The sequence below is a fragment of the Malus domestica genome, chromosome 09 (genome assembly GCF_042453785.1).
Source record: "Malus domestica chromosome 09, GDT2T_hap1".
NCBI lineage: Eukaryota > Viridiplantae > Streptophyta > Magnoliopsida > Rosales > Rosaceae > Malus > Malus domestica.
This window is the reverse complement of record NC_091669.1, coordinates 28,097,669-28,118,296: the sequence shown is the minus strand read 5'-3', so window position 1 is coordinate 28,118,296 and position 20,628 is coordinate 28,097,669. Positions and strand designations below refer to the sequence as shown.

General features: G+C 39.4%; 2 protein-coding genes across 2 annotated transcripts; both read left to right on the top strand.

Annotated features, from left to right (window-relative positions):
• The first annotated feature begins 870 nt into the window (after positions 1 to 870).
• LOC103444045 (ACT domain-containing protein ACR11) lies at positions 871 to 4,906 on the top strand. Its single transcript, XM_008382953.4, has 10 exons — positions 871 to 1,284; positions 2,084 to 2,141; positions 2,236 to 2,373; positions 2,526 to 2,620; positions 3,071 to 3,155; positions 3,264 to 3,323; positions 3,821 to 3,876; positions 4,044 to 4,149; positions 4,307 to 4,375; positions 4,597 to 4,906. The coding sequence occupies exons 1-10, from the start codon at positions 1,130 to 1,132 to the stop codon at positions 4,657 to 4,659; spliced, it is 885 nt and encodes a 294-aa protein (XP_008381175.1). The 5' UTR covers positions 871 to 1,129; the 3' UTR covers positions 4,660 to 4,906.
• An 11,209-nt stretch (positions 4,907 to 16,115) lies between these two features.
• LOC103444096 (caffeic acid 3-O-methyltransferase-like) lies at positions 16,116 to 20,082 on the top strand. Its single transcript, XM_008383008.3, has 3 exons — positions 16,116 to 16,453; positions 17,175 to 17,278; positions 20,000 to 20,082. Exons 1-3 carry the CDS (start codon positions 16,116 to 16,118, stop codon positions 20,080 to 20,082), a joined length of 525 nt encoding a protein of 174 aa, XP_008381230.1.
• Positions 20,083 to 20,628: the final 546 nt, after the last annotated feature.

The following is a 20,628-nucleotide window of genomic DNA, read 5'->3' as shown; positions in this document are numbered from 1 at the left end:
ATAAGGCGGTGTAAAAATACACTCCCAACAAAAAAGGGAGCACGTGCTTTAACTACGAAATACGTCCATAGATCTAAAGCGAGCGAGCGAGCGAGCGAGGAATGGGCAGAGAGAGAGAGAGAGAGGAAACACAATCTTAAGCACTTAATTGTAGACCAAACGCGTCGCTGTTTTTGATACCTACCAGCTAATGCACTTGGATTGGATTTCACTTGCCAAATAATGAATGGACGTGGGCATGGCAAGATAATTTGGATCTTGTTCCTTTTTTTTTTTTTGAACTTTTTTTTAATACATCGATATTTTTACACTAGAAAAATAAGAGTTCGGTTAAGCCACACAATGAGTAACTTAACGTAGTATCGAATTTGCTTTTCACGATATTTTTATTTTTCTTTTACTTTTAATTGAAGAAAGGAAAATGAAAGAGAAGAGCACGAGGCAAGTTACTCTTTATAGTCCTTCGAAATACATGATATTTTATATTGGCATTTTATTAAACGTGATTTTTTGAGATAAACTCTTTATTTTGATTCTTAAAGCTAAATTCGTTAAAAGTGGTTTGTAAGATTGTACGCTATCAATCTAACGGAAATATTTCACAAAAGAACAAAAATAATTGGCGGTGGACAATCTCAAAAACTTATTCTATTGATTTTAAATCTCAAGTATTACTTAGTACTATAATTTAGTGATATTCTTATGCCTGTAAATGAGAGGTTTTAGATTCGATTATAGACAAAGACGAATTCGAAGCACATTATAAGGTTAAGTCCACCATATCCTTGTTAAAAAGGATGAAAAAAATAAAAATAAAACTTGTGGATCCCATATTTCGGAACAACCTATAAAATCACCCAAGTCACATTAAAGTTACCTCCCTCCCTCCCTTATCCCCTATATCGAATGGCGCATAATTCGATGTATCTAGTTGGTCCCCAGTTGCTTCCTTCAATACACTTCGTGTCCTTCTTGTCCTAACCCAATTCTCACAGAACTCAATTCTCACATTCCCATTTCTTCTTCAAATTTACCATCTTTTTCTGATTTGGGTTCAACCTTCTAGTCCCTTCTTCTCTCTCCGTTTGCTTAACCTTTCTCTCTGGGCTGTAAAATTTTGAAGTTAAAAATGGCAGTGGCTATGGCTTCTTGCAGTGTTGGGGTAAACTTTAACAGTAACTCCAGTTTGAAAAAATCCCTAGCAATTCCAGCACCAGCTGGGGCTATGGCAGAAGCATCCTTTGGGTTTGCTCCTACAAGCTTCTGCATTGTGCACAAGGGAAGGTAATGCTTCTTTTTTTGCTCACTGTTTTATTGAATTTTTGTTGGTGGTTTTTGTGTTCTTTTATGGGTTTGTTTTACTTTCTTAGATTGTTTTCAGAAATTGGTTTTTTCTTTTTGGTTCAAAAAGTGATGAAATGGGTTCTCTGTTATTTTTCTTATCCTATTTTGGTTGTAGAAATCTTTGTTTTCTATTTTTGTTTGGTTCTTAATCTCATTTGCATTTTCTAGTACCATGAGGTCTGAATTATATTGCTCAATGCTCATTGAGTATTAATATCTGAGATTCTGGTTTATGTTCAAAGTATTCATTTGATGCTTCTCTGCTATTTTTTCCCTTTATTTTGGTGCAAAAATAAAGTCTTAATTTAATGGATTAATCATGTTGTGTATTCTGGTTACGAAAGTAAATAAATAAATAAATCCTGCAGATTAAAATATAAAAATAGTTTGCGTTTTTGTATGAATGAAGTCTGTTTTGCATCTCAGTTTATTGTGGCTGATTTGTTCACTTAACAAGTTTTTGATAAGTGATTTTTCAATATGTGGCTGAATTATCATGTCTTTTGCACTTGAGGTTGGAATTACCAGATATCGGACCTCTGTTTATCTAACAGCTCTTGAACCTTTGAGTCCAAGTCCTCGATTGTGGCTTGAACTCAACGTTCCCAAGCCAGCTGATAGATTTTTAGTCGTAGTGTGTTTAACACCTTTATTATTCTTGAGATATGCAAGCATGAAAGTGGGGGTCTTGCATAGTTGCTATTCTTTGTCTAGAAAGTGTATGTGCAATCTATGACAGATCATTATCTTCATCAACCTCAATTACTCCGCGAGCATCTTCTGCTACAGCTGTGGAGGTATTCTAAAATTTGTTTTGTAATTGGTAATTACTGAATATCAACTTGCTGAATACTGTCATTTTTATACTGCGTTTTTCTATTTTGGAAATAGGATGGTAAATCTGATGGAAGTCCAAGTGAATCTGACGCCGTTCCGATTCCGAAGGTTATTATTGACCAAGATTCTGATCCAGATGCAACGGTGGTGGAGATAACCTTTGGAGACCGGCTTGGAGCTCTTCTCGATACTGTATGGAGCATTACTTACGACTTCCAACTATATTGTTATCTATTATGTTCTCCTGTATAGATTTTCATATATTTGTTTGATTGATCTATCTTCATCTTTACGTCTGAACATACAAGTTAGCATAGATTAATTATCATTAATTGAATCACCAGATGAGTGCGCTTAGAAACCTCGGCTTGAATGTTGTCAAGGCCAATGTCTATTTGGATTCTTCTGGGAAGCATAACAAGTTTGCCATCACTAGAGCGTGAGTATACTTCACAAGCCTCGTGCCCTTGCATTGAGTATAGTTTTGGCTTGTTGCTATGACGTTGTTATTATTTATCAATTTGCAATTGATTGCAATGACCTTTTCTGCTTCCTCTACTTCTTCGTCTGGTTTTAACTCCTATACTAGTGGTATTATTGGTTTCTCATTGTTGCTATGACGTTGTTATTATTTATCAATTTGCAATTGATTGCAATGATCTTTTCTGCTTCTTCTACTTCTTCGTCCGGCTTTAACTCCTATACTAGTGGTATAATGGGTTTCTCATTAGATATATGTGCTGAAGAAAAAACAGTTTTCCTTTAGTGGCAGTAAAAATCTAGCTTCCAGTAAATCTTCAACCTTCTATTTTGGTGGATTAGCAGATCAGTCCTTCCAATAGCTGTTGCATACCCCATTTTCTTATTTGATGGTGAGGTTTGTGTGCAGTGATACTGGTAGGAAGGTAGAAGATCCAGAACTACTTGAGGCTATTCGATTGACGATTATAAATAATCTGATAGAATATCATCCGGTAATCTTTCTTAAACATTTCCACTTGTTCTTGCGATAGTAACTGGTGGAATATCTTCAGGATTTCTACATTTTGTACGCTTTATTAGTGAATCAATTTTGTCGTTAGGAATCAAGTTCCCAGTTAGCGATGGGAGCAGCGTTTGGAATTGTGCCTCCACCAGAACAGGTTCTTGAAATTTATTATTTAATTTTCGAATACTAGTCTGCTTGAATTTTCTGTGGTGGGACAACTGTTTGTGCGAAGGTTGGTTAGTTCAAGTTTCCCATTTTCACGTTCTAGCACACACATAATTCACATGTTTCTTGTTTTTGAGGAAATTCTCACTTGAAGTTCACTCCATAAGCATTTTTTTTTTCAATTTTAGTCATTCTAGAGAATCGTTTCTCTCCTTCATGAATCATGAGTATTATGAATTTTTGAGAATAATTTCTTTTGCCTATCACCTTTTGATTTTGTTCACTCGTAAGGTAATTAATGATTTGACCTGACACTCGGCTAATGTGGTACCATCTTAACTTCCAACGAGTCTTGTTTACTTTGACGCCAAGTTGTTTGATCCATACCTAGTCATTTTTTCTTGATGGCATCCCTAGCCATTTTCTGGAAAAGAGCATTAGATTCCACAATGTTTTCTTGATTCAAACCTGTGTTTAATTCATCAGGTTGATGTGGACATAGCAACCCACATAAGCGTCAACGATGATGGCCCCACCCGAAGGTAATGTGCATTCGATAGGATGGGCTTTAAGAACCCAACAGTCAATTCTCATATGTCAACAATTGTTGTGGCAGCAGGCACACAATAGTCTTCAATGGTTATGCATGAGCGACACACTGACATTGCGTTTCAAATGAATGTGTTCAGCTAATATTGGGTTTCTGCAGTTTGCTTTATGTGGAGTCAGCAGATCGCCCAGGATTACTGGTGGATCTTGTAAAGATTATAACTGACATTAGTGTTGCTGTTGAATCGGGAGAATTCGACACAGAGGTGTGCTCTTTTCTCACCTACAGTTGCACCTTCAACATATCATTTTCTAATTTTATTTCCGATCTCTAGTATCCATGTGTATGGAGCTCATCTCTAGTTATTTTGTTTTTAGTTTTTGGTAACCAAGTTCATTGCTAACTCTTGTCTCGGGAATTAGGGGTTGTTGGCGAAGGCAAAATTTCATGTTAGCTACAGGGGTAAGCCCCTCATCAAGCCTCTTCAGCAGGTAAAGCTAGGATTTAATATATTATGGTGGTCGATGTGGTGAAAGCTAACTGTTTTCTTGTTTTCTAAGAGAAAGTTGCATCGTTCACCAACTTTACAATCTGATTACTTCCGAAATAGACTTCTGTTGCAAAAACTGTTGCCATTATTATGGTTGATTCTGTTATAAACTAAAAGATGGACATCTGAGACTGCTGACCGTAAAACTTATAAATTTTTTAGGTTCTTGCTAACAGCTTACGATATTATTTGAGGCGACCATCAACTGAGGAGTCGAGTTTTTGAGCAAATTGTAGACTATGTTGAGGAAGTACACTTGGAATTTCCAAAAACTAAGCTGAGGGAAATCTGGAACAGTGTTGCAGTCTTTTGTTCAGTTGAAGGATATATGAACAAATTATTGATACAAAAGTCAGATAATAATGAAATAAAAATAAAGCTTTAAATTCAATACCAATGTAAAATGTTATTGTCCAAATTGTTGTAATGATATCATAGTTATCCTTCTTTTCTAATCCATTCCTTCATCTCATGGTTTATCTTCTTTTCTAACCCTTTCCCTCATCTCATGGTTTATTTGCAAATGCTGGCTTTATGGACATGTATTCTAACCCTTTCCTTCATCTCATGGTTTATTTGCAAATGCTGCAAATGCTGGCTTTATGGTTCTTCACCAAGCTCTTGGTGACTACTTTAGACCATAAAATGCTTTACGAAGTAGGCGGAATGCCCATGTACACTTCCTTCTCTGAATCTCTGTGCCAAAAAAAAAACATTTTTAACATTAAATTGCTTCAACGACCATCTTTGACTTCTTCATCAAGCTCTTGGTGACTGCTTTAGACCATAAAATGCTTTACGAAGTAGGCAGAATATCCATGTACACTTCCTCCTCTGAATCTTCATGCAAAAAAGCATTTTTAACATTAAATTGCATCAACAACCAATCAAAAGTAGCTACCAAAGACAACAATACTAGGATGGTATTCATTTTCGCAATCGGTGCAAGCGTTTCCTAGTAATTATATCGTAGGTCTGTGTATATCCTTTAACAACCAGCCTTGCTTTATATCGATCAATGGTCCCATCTGTTTTGTGTTGAATAGTAAACACCCACTTGCATACTGTTGTCTCCCCTTTTGGTGGTGTACAATATTCCAAGTCCCATTCTCATGCAGTGCGTCCATCTCTTCCCGCATGGCTTCTTCCACTTTGGATCCTTCAAAAGTTCTTCAACTTTTCTGGGGATTTTTATTCCTTCCATTTGATTCATCATGGATTGATACTTTGGCGAAAGTGGGTTGGTACATAGTTTACAATGGCATACTTGACCTTCCCTTCTAGAGAGAATCTAACTGGCGGTTTCCAGCTATTTTGTCTTGGAGGTAATTGATAAGCACGGTCAACAACATCAAAATTAGATAATTTACAAGGTTTCGAAATACTTACCTCGGGAGTATCCATGGACTCGTGAGCGGGTACAAGTGTGTGAGAAGGGGAAGTTGCCTTAGAAGCTGGCAATAAGTGTTCGACAGATATAAGGAATTGGTCAAGTTGCTGACCCACAACGTGTGACTGTTTCTGATTGGTAGCCTGCTGTTAATATGTAGCTTGCCATGGTTCGGTAGCTGCCTGATGATCAGACGGCTGCTGTTTGGTAGCTGCCTGCTGGTCGGACATGCGTTGTTCGGTCGCTGCTTGCTGATTAGACAGCTTCAATTCAGTGGCTGCCTGATGGTCAGACAACTGCCGTTCGGTGGCTGCATAATAATCTGAAGTCGGCCGCCATTCGATAATTGTTCCTTTTAACCCCGTCATCGTGTACCAAATCGGTAATTCATAAGTTGTTTCCCTCCGAAGGACACGATTAGGCTCATCAAGAGAAAAGAAAATTTCTGATTATGAGAATGTAACATCCATAGTGAAACAGAGTCTATGGGATGAAGGATGATAACACTGGTAGCATTTCTGTTGTGGAGCAAAGCTCAAAAAAATAATTTCAGTACACAAGGGTTAAGCTTGGTACACTGATTCTTGTGAAGGTGAACATATGCTACACACCAAAAAAATCGAGAGGTGAGATTGAGGGAAGAGGGCAAGGACACATGATTTGTTAACATCTAGAGGAGTGCTAAAATCAAGCATTTTGGAGAGCATTCTGTTAATCACGTAAACAACATATGTAACGCATCGGCCCAATAAGATTGCGGAGCAGCGACTTCAATGAGAAATAATGTAACATCTATAGTGAAACAGAGTCTATGGGATGAAGGATGATAACACCGGTAGAATTTCTATTATGGAGTAAAGCCCAGAAAAACAATTTCACTGCACAAGGGTTAAGCTTGGTACACTGATTCTTGTGAAGGTGAACATATGCTACACACCAAAAAATACGATAGGGGAGATTGAGGGAAGAGGGCAAGGACACATGATTTTTTAACACATCTAGAGGAGTGCTAAAATCAAGCATTTTGGAGAGCATTTTGTTAATCACGTAAACAACATATGTAACGCATCGGCCTAATAAGATTGCGGAGCGGTGACTTCAATGAGAAATAATGTAACATCTATAGTGAAACAGAGTCTATGGGATGAAGGATGATAACATCGGTAGCATTTCTATTATGGAGTAAAGCCCAGAAAAAAAATTTCACTGCACAAGGGTTAAGCTTGGTATACTGATTCTTGTGAAGGTGAACATATGCTACACACCAAAAAATACGAGAGGTGAGATTGAGGGAGGAGGGCAAGGACACATGATTTGTTAACACATCTAGAGGAGTGCTAAAATCAAGCATTTTGGAGAGCATTCTGTTAATCACGTAAACAACATATATAACACATCGGCCCAATAAGATTGCGGAGCAGCGACTTCAATGAGAAATAATGTAACATCTATAGTGAAACAGAGTCTAGGGGATGAAGGATGATAACACCGGTAGCATTTCTATTGTGGAGCAAAGCCCAAAAAAAACAATTTCATTGCACAAGGGTTAAACATGGTACACTGATTCTTGTGAAGGTGAACATATGCAACACACCCAAAAATACGAGAGGTGAGATTGAGGGAAGAGGGCAAGGACACATGATTTGTTAACACATCTAGAGGAGTGCTAAAATCAAGCATTTTGGAGAGCATTCTGTTAATCACGTAAACAACATATGTAACGCATCCGCCTAATAAGATTGCAGAGCGACGACTTCAATGAGAAATAATGTAACATCTATAGTGAAACAGAGTCTATGGGATGAAGGATGATAACACCGGTAGCATTTCTATTATGGAGTAAAGCCCAGAAAAAAAATTTCACTGCACAAGGGTTAAGCTTGGTACACTGATTCTTGTGAAGGTGAACATATGCTACACACCAAAAAATACGAGAGGTGAGATTGAGGGAGGAGGGCAAGGACACATGATTGGTTAACACATCTAGAGGAGTGCTAAAATCAAGCATTTTGGAGAGCATTATGTTAATCACGTAAACAACATATGTAACACATCGGCCCAATAAGATTGCGGAGCAGCGACTTCAATGAGAAATAATGTAACATCTATAGTGAAACAGAGTCTATGGGATGAAGGATGATAACACCGGTAGCATTTCTATTGTGGAGCAAAGCCCAAAAAAAACAATTTCATTGCACAAGGGTTATGCTTGGTACACTGATTCTTGTGAAGGTGAACATATGCTACACACCAAAAAATACGATAGGTGAGATTGAGGGAAGAGGGCAAGGACACATGATTTGTTAACACATCTAGAGGAGTGCTAAAATCAAGCATTTTGGAGAGCATTCTGTTAATCACGTAAACAACATATGTAACGCATCGGCCCAATAAGATTGCGGAGCAGCGACTTCAATGAGAAATAATGTAACATCTATAGTGAAACAGAGTCTATGGGATGAAGGATGATAACACCGGTAGCATTTTTATTATAGAGTAAAGCTCAGAAAAACAATTTCACTGCACAAGGGTTAAGCTTGGTACACTAATTCTTGTGAAGGTGAACATATGCTACACACCAAAAAATACGATTGGTGAGATTGAGGGAAGATGGCAAGGACACATGATTTGTTAACACATCTAGAGGAGTGCTAAAATCAAGCATTTTGGAGAGCATTCTGTTAATCACGTAAACAACATATGTAACGCATCGGTCTAATAAGATTGCAGAGCGGCGACTTCAATGAGAAATAATGTAACATCTATAGTGAAACAGAGTCTATGGGATGAAGGAAAGGATGATAACACCGGCAGCATTTCTATTATGGAGTAAAGCCCAGAAAAAAAATTTCACTGCACAAGGGTTAAGCATGGTACACTGATTCTTGTGAAGGTGAACATATGCTACACACCAAAAAATACGAGAGTTGAGATTGAGGGAGGAGGGCAAGGACACATGATTTGTTAACACATCTAGAGGAGTGCTAAAATCAAACATTTTGGAGAGCATTCAGTTAATCACGTAAACAACATATGTAACACATCGGCCCAATAAGATTGCGGAGCAGCGACTTCAATGAGAAATAATGTAACATCTATAGTGAAACAGAGTCTATGGGATGAAGGATGATAACACCGGTAGCATTTCTATTGTGGAGCAAAGCCCAAAAAAAACAATTTCATTGCACAAGGGTTAAGCTTGGTACACTGATTCTTGTGAAGGTGAACATATTGTACACACCAAAAAATACGAGAGGTGAGATTGAGGAAAGAGGGCAAGGACACATGATTTGTTAACACATCTAGAGGAGTGCTAAAATCTAGCATTTTGGAGAGCATTCTGTTAATCACGTAAACAACATATGTAACGCATCGGCCCAATAAGATTGTGGAGCAGCGACTTCAATGAGAAATAATGTAACATCTATAGTGAAACATAGTCTATGGGATGAAGGATGATAACACCGGTAGCATTTCTATTATGGAGTAAAGCCCAGAAAAACAATTTCACTGCACAAGGGTTAAGCTTGGTATACTGATTCTTGTGAAGGTGAACATATGCTACACACCAAAAAATACGATAGGTGAGATTGAGGGAAGAGGGCAAGGACACATGATTTGTTAACACATCTAGAAGAGTACTAAAATCAAGCATTTTGGAGAGCATTCTGTTAATCACGTAAACTACATATGTAACGCATCGGCCTAATAAGATTGCAGAGCGGCGACTTCAATGAGAAATAATGTAACATCTATAGTGAAACAGAGTCTATGGGATGAAGGATGATAACACCGGTAGCATTTCTATTATGGAGTAAAGCTCAGAAAAAAAATTTCACTGCACAAGGGTTAAGCTTGGTACACTGATTCTTGTGAAGGTGAACATATGCTACACACCAAAAAATGCGAGAGGTGAGATTGAGGGAGGAGGGCAAGGACACATGATTTGTTAACACATCTAGAGAAGTGCTAAAATCAAGCATTTTGGAGAGCATTCTGTTAATCACGTAAACAACATATGTAACACATCGGCCCAATAAGATTGCGGAGCAGCGACTTCAATGAGAAATAATGTAACATCTATAGTGAAACAGAGTCTATGGGATGAAGGATGATAACACCGGTAGCATTTCTATTGTGGAGCAAAGCCCAAAAAAACAATTTCATTGCACAAGGGTTAAGCTTGGTACACTGATTCTTGTGAAGGTGAACATATGCAACACACCAAAAAATACGAGAGGTGAGATTGAGGGAAGAGGGCAAGGACACATGATTTGTTAAGACATATAGAGGAGTGCTAAAATCAAGCATTTTGGAGAGCATTCTGTTAATCACGTAAACAACATATGTAACGCATCGGCCCAATAAGATTGCGGAGCAGTGACTTCAATGAGAAATAATGTAACATCTATAGTGAAACAGAGTCTATGGGATGAAGGATGATAACACCGGTAGCATTTCTATTGTGGAGCAAAGCCCAGAAAAACAATTTAACTGCACAAGGGTTAAGCTTGGTACACTGATTCTTGTGAAGGTGAACATATGCTACACACCAAAAAATACGAGAGGTGAGATTGAGGGAAGAGGGCAAGGACACATGATTTGTTAACACATCTAGAGGAGTGCTAAAATCAAGCATTTTGGAGAGCATTCTGTTAATCACATAAACAACATATGTAACGCATCGGCCCAATAAGATTGCGGAGTAGCGACTTCAATGAGAAATAATGTAACATCTATAGTGAAACAGAGTTTATGGGATGAAGGATGATAACACCGGTAGCATTTCTATTGTGGAGCAAAGCCAAAAAAAACAATTTCGCTGCACAATGTTTAAGCTTGGTACACTGATTCTTGTTAAGGTGAACATATGCTACACACCAAAAAATACGAGAGGTGAGATTGAGGGAAGAGGGCAAGCACACATGATTTGTTAACACATCTAGAGGAGTGCTAAAATCAAGCATTTCTGAGAGCATTCTGTTAATCATGTAACCAACATATGTAACTGCATCGGCCCAATAAGATTGCGGCGCAACGACTTCAATGAGAAATGCCCCATCTCAAGAATATGTCAATTTATCTGTTCTGCCACCCATTTCTATTGAGGTGTTGCGGACAAGTGGTTTCCTAGATGTCTTGTTGAAAAATTGAGACAATTCATCATTAACATACTCACCCCTATTATCGAAGCAAAACACCTTAATTGGAAGCGAAAATTGAGTCCAAACGATATGATGAAAATTCTTGATAAGTATAGTAACATAGCTCTTGTGTTTCGCTGTATAGAGCCAAGTCATGCCAGTATAGTCATCCACATATAATAAAATCCTCAAATTTTGTTTAGAGTTGAAACGGGGGAGGGACCCCACACATCACAATGCACTAATTCAAAAGGAACGGTTTTTTTTTAGTGGAACTCAATGGATAAAAGGTTTGATAACTCTTTGTTAGAGAACATACATGACACTTTAGTTTAGAGTATGAAATACTAATAAATAATGATAGACCCAACTTTTGTAAATAGCTAAATGAGGCATGCCCAAGTCTGCGATGTCTTAACCAAATCTTCTTACTTTTGTCACCATTCCCACTACACTACGTACTTGATTCACTCTGTTGGGAGCCACATCTTCAGCATAATACAACCCTCTTCTCTTAGTACCACATCCAATTATAGCCTGCATCCGGATACTCTGAAGTAAGCAAAAAAGGAAACATTAGTAGGATACAATTCAGTTGTTCAGTAACTTGACTGACTGATGAAAGATGATTTAATAATGTCGGAATAAGAAAGGTATTGTGTAAGGTTAAAGATGGGATAAATGCAATTGGACCAGCCCCTGTTACTGAGATAACATAGCCATTAGCAGTGACAACACTTTCTTTTAGAGGAGAAATCATGGATTGAAAGAGAGACTTGTCATACGTTAGGTGGTCAGTAGTATCGAAATCAATAATCCAACCAAAGTCACGATCTCTAGACACAATTAAGAACTTTCCGAGTTCCTGAATCATCCTGATTATCAACAAGAGACAATATTGTATTCTCTCCCATGGTTGCAGCGGATTGGTGATGTAGGCTTAGGTTTAAGATTTTTAGTGCCAACTTTTGGGAACAAACTGCATGGCAATGATTAAGATTTTTATGCTGCTTAAAAAAACATAAAGCGGCATTGGGTAAATTTAGGTTTTTGGTAGGATTGATTGTCCAAATGCAGTTTATAAGGCCTGGCAGCCAAGGATGTTACATTGCAAGAATAGGTTTTTCGGGTTTAGGACTTTTTATTTTTTGGGAAGAGAAAGGCCAAAACCTGCTGATACGAAGATAGTAAAACTATATGAGAGTTTAGGGCTTTAAATCTTATGTTTTTCTTCTTTCTGGGAGGAAATACACACACACACACAAGTACAAGAATGTCTGGGTACATAAAATTCCTATTCAAGGAGGAGATCCTTATTAATTACAAATCTATAATAAATCAAAATTGCTATTTTTACTACCATATTTGTATCATATTTCTAATAAAGATAAGATCGATATGTGTTAGTGAATCCTACTTCTATTAGAGAGACGATACAAATGATTGTACAAGTATGTAGGAGCAAAATAATGGTTGGTAAATTTTGGTTACACAATTTTCTAGGGGAGCTTGCTTATACTTTTATTTAAATAATTAGGTAGGTTAAGAAGAGTAATGCTAGATTATTAAAAATGAAATTCAACTATCAACAATCACATCATGTTGTTCGGGAAAGGATTTGGCCTTGGCACGGCTCCTCTGGGAGGTTTGGCACTTAGGTTGAGGTTGGTTGTCGGGCGACTTCTTGCTACTTGGTGTACTACAAGAAGAGCTCAAAGTTAGTTTGAAAGGTGCCTTTGTAGGGCCTTTGGTATAGGCCTTGAGGTTCGCAATCAAAACTAACAAGCATTTAGGCATGCCACTATTATCTCAGTATAACAGATGTTGAGTACGTGTGATTTAAGTCAATTACTTGCTCCCCAAGTCACTTAAACTTCTTGTTATCAAGGGATCGTCACAGATGGGTTAAGTCTGCATTAAGTTCTTTTTCTTGCCTTGTAAACAAGGACTTTTAGTTCATAATCTTGTATGTTCAGGACGAAGAGAGTTCAAGACCTTTTTAACCATGTCCTCAAATACGGTTTGTTCTCAATGAAAGTAGGTTTCTTAACTTAACCAGATTCGAATGTAAATGGGATTCTTAGGTGGAAAATAGTTGATAACGACTTGAATATACAATGAAAAGTGCATATAGCAATAGATCTACCAAATACAAGTACATACAAAGAGACTCGGGCAAGATTTCACCTTGTCGGGTAAGGTTGAACTTCTTGCAGCCACTTCTCTTTAAGTTCACAAAAGTTTGTATGCTAAAAGGGTGGTTGATAACTAAGTTCTATATGAGGGATTTGATACTACGATACTAAGTGAAGGTAGCAGAGCTTTTACAACAGACAAAAGATAGCTTTTCTATGGGGAATATAGCTAAAAGAACTGAATCTGGGCGAGTTTCAGCTTTTCTGGGTACAAACTGGCTTGAAAACAGAGTTTGTATGTTTTTGAGTTTGATTGGTTAAGTGTCCTTGTCTCTGGTAATTGTTTCCCCTTTTATAGACGATTTGGCCCGACTGCGTTTAGCTTTGTTCTTGGCCGAAGGCTTCCAAGGGTAGTAAGTCATCATCTTTTTACTTGTAGTGCCACTAGAAAGTGCTTTTTGGCTAATAGTGAGTTGGTCTCCCTCACTTGTCACTTCACTCCTAGGCATGTGGCCTATATTTTAATTTAGGAGGCATCAATTTATTCCAAGCTTGTCGATTGGGCCTCGGGCAAGTCTCCACTCATTTTGACGTCTTTGGGCCTTAGTCACTAGCAAAACCCATTGTCAAATATTAACCCAAACAGTACCTCTTTTAATCATTGTTAAGTTTGCAAACTAAGGACTTAATGATGATTAAAACTAACTACATGCTTTTGACTCGGGACTTGCATCACTTTAAACATCCGTTTTTTAACTAAACCTTTGTACTAACACACGATCTATAATGTTAAATAACTACCCATTATATAATCTTCATTTAAACATCTTGGCCAAATACCTGTAGCAATCCTATTTTTTTAGTTTCCAAACTTCCAAGATTTTCTAGAATTTTCTCGCAATCGCAGTTCATCTTTTGCTTTCCAACCTCAATTTTCTCTCAATTCCTACCTAGAAATCAAATAATGGCCCCTAAAACTCATCCTGCATGTGAGTCTGGTAAGGGTATCTTCACCATGCACTGTCGACTCAACGACCTTCATCGCCCTCGGGCAGGCCTGAACTCTTTGATTTTCTTTGAGAACGAGAGAGTACATTCCTTGGGACCGGCCTGGACTGCCTGAGTCCTAAATGCTGTGGAGAGCAACATGCCCTTTGCTGCTTGGTTTACCCTAAATCCCTACTAGGCCGAGGCTGGTATTTTGGCCTTTAAGTGGTTAAATCATCAAAAAGGCTTCCCCCTGATGAACGATGAAGCTTGGGCGCAATGGGTGAATGAGCTCGAGCCCATCTAGAAGAAGAAGTGGATGAACAATGGCATTTATGAGCTCATCATGCTCTCTAAGGTCACAGTAATAGCCAAACCCGAGCTTCTGACCACAACTCTTCTGTTTTGGAACAATAGGACCAACACATTCGATTTTAGAATGAGTCATATGTCTTAAATTGTCCTGGATATGGCTCAAGTCTTTGAGCTAAGGCCCTCGGGCCGGTGCGTGGACATCACCCACGACTGGTCTTCATCTTCTTGCTTGACCACTGAATCCTCGGGTGTTTCAGAGTCCATTACTCGCCTAAAGTACACTCCATTCACCTTCAAGAGTTACGGGACGTCCTTCGCATACTTCATTCCATTCACGAATAAAACCTTTAGCCCGCCCTCCTCCACTATGGACAAGGACCAATAACACATTTATTTCCTCCTATACTAGCTCAACAAGCACATGTTTCTGAACAAATCCAAATAAGTGAAGCTGAAGTGGATCCCTTTGGTGGAAGCCATCTATTCCTTCGATGATATTGCCACAAGGCCTTTCCTTCTTGCACACCTTTACCATCTTCTGTATGAAATGACCAGTGTTAAACCTCTTGAGACCAATCTCAAATACCTGGATGGTCTAGTTGTGGCTCTAATGGTACTTCCCTGAGTTCTGAGCACCCAACCTGGAGTTCCCTGAAGGAGTGGCTTTAGCCCGCATTTTGGCCGATGCTTCTCCCACCAACCACTCGACACTTTCATGGCTTTACTTCTTTAGAGTTTGCTTGACTAGGGTAGATTTAGAGTGGGGTGCCTCCGTGCTACGAAGATATCCATGGTTCTCTGACCAAATCTTCCAAGATGCATTTGGAGAGGATACCAGTAGCTAATGCAAGGAAAATTTGTGAGTTGCATCTAGTAAAGAGATCTGGCATAGGGAGTTAGGAGCGATCGCATGGGCTACGAACGCAGGCTGGAGGTCTACTACCCAAACTTTTGTGGTTGACAATTGGGTTTCAGGCAGGCGATCCCAATGCCATTCTTTGATTCTATGCTCTTCACTCATTCGTCAATGTGATATTTCAAGTAGCTCAGTGTAGCCTGGAGGTGATGAGTTGAATCACCTCCAAGCTTGTGGCTTTCAACTTCGAGTGCACTCTGTTGGTACCACACATATTGGGCCTCAGACCTTAACACATTGGGCTTTAACATTTGGGCCTCATTACCCAGCCCATAATTATGTAAAAGGAGAAGCCCCTTATTCTATAAAAGAGGACTTCTCCCCTCCTCACAAATAGGACTTAGTGAACCCAACAGAAGGTAATACCCTCACAAACACAACAACACTCTCTTCCTCAGGGGGACTCCTCTTGAGCTTGTAATCCACATATACAGTTACAGAGAAATACAATCAACATTAGTGTGGACGTAGCCCAAACATTGGGGTGAACCACGATACATCTTGTGTTCTTTACTTTCTTGCAGATTCACGGTCAGATTTACGTTGTTTCAAGACCCCTCCAGTTTTGTGCATCAACATTTGGCGCCGTCTATGGGAATCGACATGAAAAGCTGTGTCGGTTCTCTTTCAATTTTTCATCTCACCACCGTGAAAACTTCACAACCTCCACCGTGAATCTGCATAACCCAAGAATCCAAAACATCACTCTTTAGCTTTTCCAGAAAACCTTCGCATGCTCTCTTTCTCTCTACCAACACCAAATCCAAAAAATGGGTTCGATCGGAGAGACTTAGATGACTCCAACCCAAGTCTCCGACGAAGAAACAAACCTCTTCGCCATGCAGCTAGCCAACGCCCTCACTCTCCACATGGTGCTCAAGACAGCCCTCGAGCTTGACCTCCTTGAGATCATGACGAAAGCCGGGCCTGGCGCTTTCTTTTCTCTGGCGAACTTAGCCTCGCAGCTACCGACCAAGAACCCTAACATCCCCGTCATGCTGGACCGCATGCTGCGCCTCCTGGCTAACTACTCCATCTTCACTTACTCCATCTGCACGCTACCCAACGGTAATGTCAAGCGGCTGTACGACCTCGACCCTGTCTACAAGTTCTTAACAAAGAACAAAAGATGGTGTTTCCATTGCTCCTCTCTACCTCATGAGTCAGGATAAGGTCCTTATAGAAAGCTGAACTTTCGTCAACAATGAAATGACAATCCTCAAGATCTTCTAGGTGCCAACATGAGAGAGAACATGTCGAACCGAAACTCTCACCTCTAGCCTGCCAGAAGCAATGGTTTCCCAAAACCCCAAAAGGTCTTCATCCCCAAGAATCCAGACCACAACAATCTAATCCCTCGAGAGCCTAATCCCAACTCCACGCTCTCCACCTCACTCTGGCAATCGCTCTCCAAGCAGTAATCTAATCCCGAAACTTCCACCGTTGCTCTGGCACTGCCGTCGGGGGGCAGGGTTCGGATGAGGGAGAAAGGAGAGTGGGTGCCGAGCAGAGCGCAGGGTAGCAATTTCGTAAGTTACTTACCTTAGACGAGGTGGTGGCGGTTAGGCTGGGCGCCAACGAAGGTGGATTGGACGCCCTAGAGTTGCAAAAAGTGGTGGATGTTCTTAATAGAAAGCTCTCTCGCTTGCTAAAGTTAAACCCAAAGGAGTTTTGGGGACAAGTGGCTAGTGATGCATCGTTGCATTAATTTCTGGATAGCTTCCTACAGTTTAGGAGCAGGTGGTATGATTTCCCTCATCGCGGCACTAGGGAATTGGTGGTGGGGGTCATTGTTGGGGAGTCGAATTGAGCCGACGTGTTTTTATGGTGTTATATTGAATATCTTCTAATAGTGATCCTGGTGCTCATCTTGCTGATATTCTCAGTCCAAAAGATCATGAAGTTCTTTTGCAGGAGAAGAAGTTGCTGGACTTGCCTACGTTGTTATCAGAGTGGGGTAAAGATTGTTGTTGCTTATGGTGGAGCTTCAATTTCTCAGCAGGAAAGGTGTCGCCTCCGACAACAATCCATCGGAGAAGATAAACACTCCATCTTCTACAAATTATTTCTATTTATTTAATATCTCATTATTATTTTATAATATTTATTACATGATTGCTGACACTTCACAAAAGCTTTCACTATTGCTAATGGAATAATAAAATTGAAAGGTTGGAATCAATCATGATATTGGGAAAAAGAAAATAACAAAAGCACAAAAGAGTTGTAAAGTGGAGCTTACCTCCACAGATTGGGTATCTTTACTTAAAGTGAATACATCCCAACTTTTGCTTTAAACCTTCCACACAAACAGCATGATGATATCTTTACTTTTTCTTTTGTTATTTTATTTACTGAAAGTGGATGTGAGTTGGCAGTCGAAAATATACAGGCTAGTCCGCACGATGTCCTTATATCACACACACTATGAACAACATTACAGGCTACATACTAGTTGTTCATGCGCTGCTTAATTCTGTTATAATATCATTAGTCTTTGTATCTTATTAATAGTTTATCACATGACTATTTCCCATAACATGTGACAAGTCTGACCAAATTGGATATCAACAACTTGAATAAAAATATATAATATATATGTATATAGGAATTGCTTAAGGGGAGGGATCCCCATTTTTTCAAAAAAATGGGGACACGCTCCCCACCGTTGGATTTGAATTAAATGAAATCCTGTGGTTGAGATTCTATGGCCTGTGTTTTAATCTCAACCACACAATTTCATTAAAGTCAATCTAACGGTGGGGAGCGTGTCCCCATTTTTTTTGAAAAAATGGGGATCCCTCCCCTTAAGCTCCCTGTATGTATATATATTATTCATCACCTAGTGACACATATTTAACCCAAGTACATGTGCAATATTTATTCATGGCCTAGAATATTGTGACTGCCTTTAAACTATGTCACTTGTACAACATGTGCTTTATCAGACAACTGAATAAATCATTTATTCATGATTATATATATATACACACACATTTAGGCAATACCTAATATATTGTTGGTTTATGCAACATGTCATTTATCACACAACAGAATAAATCATTTATTCACAGAAGGCACACAGTGCAACATTTTGCCTTGACAAACTTTGTCAATTTGATTTATTCATTATACAGTCATAATTATACTGTCACTTATTGTCAGGAATTATTGAACAACTAGATTCACTAATCAACATTGTTGCTGATTAAAGAAGTCTACCAACTTATAGACTGATGAGCCACGTGCTCATGGTGATCTCTTGTCTGACCGGATACCCACTTGCTTATCACCAACCAGGTGAACAAAAGTACGTCCAGTACTCCAAAATTATTCGGCAGCCTGCCACTATTATCACCAATCAGGTGATCAAAAGTACGTTCAGTACTCCAAAATTATTTGGCAGCCTACTGCTATTATCACCAACCAGGTGATCAAAAGTACGTCCAGTACTCTAAAATTATTCGGCACCCTGCCGCTATTATCACCAACCAGGTGATCAAAAGTACGTCTAGTACTCCAAAATTATTCGGCAGCCTGCCACTATTATCACCAACTAGGTGATCAAAAGTACGCCCAGTACTCTAAAATTATACATGAGCATCACTCATGTCAATCATACATAAACATTCATGAGCATCACTCATGTTAATCATACATAAACATTCATAAACATTCATGAGCATCACTCATGTCAACATTCATGAGCATCACTCATGTCAATCAACATAAACGTTCATGAGCATCACTCATGTCAATCTACTTCGGAAGCTTCATTTATAGAGCTCCAGCTTTGAAAGCTTCATTTATAGTGATCCAGCTTCGAAAGCTTCATTTACAAAGCTCCGACTTTAAAAGCTTCATTTACAAAAGATACAGCTTCAAAGCTTCACTTTCAAAGCTTCACCTACAAAGCTTCAGTGCATGGTATACAAAGACCGCCTCCGAACAACCGCCACTTCGGCCCATACATGGATTGAATTTCAAGTCTCTAACCAAAAGACTTTCTTGACTAAAGACTTGGGGAACTACTGTTGGTACCACACATATTGGGCCTCAGACCTTGACACATTGGGCCTCAACATTTGGGCCTCATTACCCAGCCCATAATTATGTAAAAGGAGGAGCCCCTTATTCTATAAAAGGGGACTCCTCCCCCCTCACAAATGGGACTCAATGAACCCAACAGAAGGCAATACCCTCACAAACACAACAACACTCTCTTCCTCAGGGGGATTCCCCTTGAGCTTGTAATCCATATATACAGTTACAAAGAAATACAATCAATATCAGTGTGGACGTAGCCCAAACATTAGGGTGAACCACGATACATCTTGTGTTCTTTACTTTCTTGCAGATTCACGGTCGGATTTACGTTGTTCCAAGACCCCTCCGGTTTTGTGCATCAACACACTCCTCTATTTGCCACTTGGTGAGAGGCCAAGTGATCGAAGAAGTATGGGGGAGATATCTTGGAGGCCCATGATTGTTTCTTCGGCCAACTCTTATTCAAATCCTACCCTAAGAAGGATGAGCTAAAAAATTGGAAGGAGATGGTCAATGAGAAGAACCAGCTTTTTCTTATAGGTATATTTTAGTGTCTTATCTTTTTTGTCTTAATTTTCTTTGTGGTGCCCTTCTATCTTGTCACTCATTAATTTTTATTCTTGTTTTGCAGCCCAAGGCAACACTGAAGAGGTGGACGTCGGGCCAGAAGAGGAAGCTGCAAATGCACTCGTCCTCCAAGAGGCTGCAAGATAAGAAGTAGGGTCCAACCAGACTGCTAGAGATACTGGGGACATCTTCGAGCTTTTTGGAGGTTCAGAGGCTGAGGCTGGACCCGAAGTAGAGACTCGGGCACCTTGACGAACAAGAGCGACTGTGGTAGAATCATTAGAGTCCGAGCCCGAGTAGCGGCCTCAGCCTCACCTCGCTCTACCTGGCCTGAGAGCAACTCCCACAAGGAAGAGGACCGGAGCTCAAACTTCTAAGGCCTTCAAATCCTCCACTGCCCCTCCAACTAAAGTAGGCAGGAAGAAACAAAAATCCTTTAGTAAGTGATCTCAGCTTTAATCTTCTTTTCTTAGTTGCAGTTTCAATTTATCTTGGGGCATAAACTAACACCTCATTCTTTCTTGTAACTAGGGCATCTAGCAACTAAGAAACCTGCCCCCATTCCCAAAGAGGGGTAGTTGGGCGCCGAAGTCCAGCCAAAGGATAAGGCAATCCTTGATACCATTCTCGAGGAGTTGAAAGTATAATTCCCATTCTCTAAGCCTTTAGCGATTCTTGAAATTCACTTTCTTC

Excerpts from the sequence above, each read along its gene's own strand:
- LOC103444096 (XM_008383008.3), top strand. The coding sequence starts at position 16,116 with ATGACTCCAACCCAAGTCTCCGACGAAGAAACAAACCTCTTCGCCATG. Across the intron at positions 16,454-17,174 it reads TTAACAAAGAACAAAAGATG|TGATCCTGGTGCTCATCTTG; the intron begins GTGTTTCCATTG and ends ATCTTCTAATAG. Across the intron at positions 17,279-19,999 it reads TACGTTGTTATCAGAGTGGG|CCCAAGGCAACACTGAAGAG; the intron begins GTAAAGATTGTT and ends CTTGTTTTGCAG.
- LOC103444045 (XM_008382953.4), top strand. The coding sequence starts at position 1,130 with ATGGCAGTGGCTATGGCTTCTTGCAGTGTTGGGGTAAACTTTAACAGT. Across the intron at positions 2,374-2,525 it reads TTGGAGCTCTTCTCGATACT|ATGAGTGCGCTTAGAAACCT; the intron begins GTATGGAGCATT and ends TTGAATCACCAG. Across the intron at positions 2,621-3,070 it reads AAGTTTGCCATCACTAGAGC|TGATACTGGTAGGAAGGTAG; the intron begins GTGAGTATACTT and ends GTTTGTGTGCAG.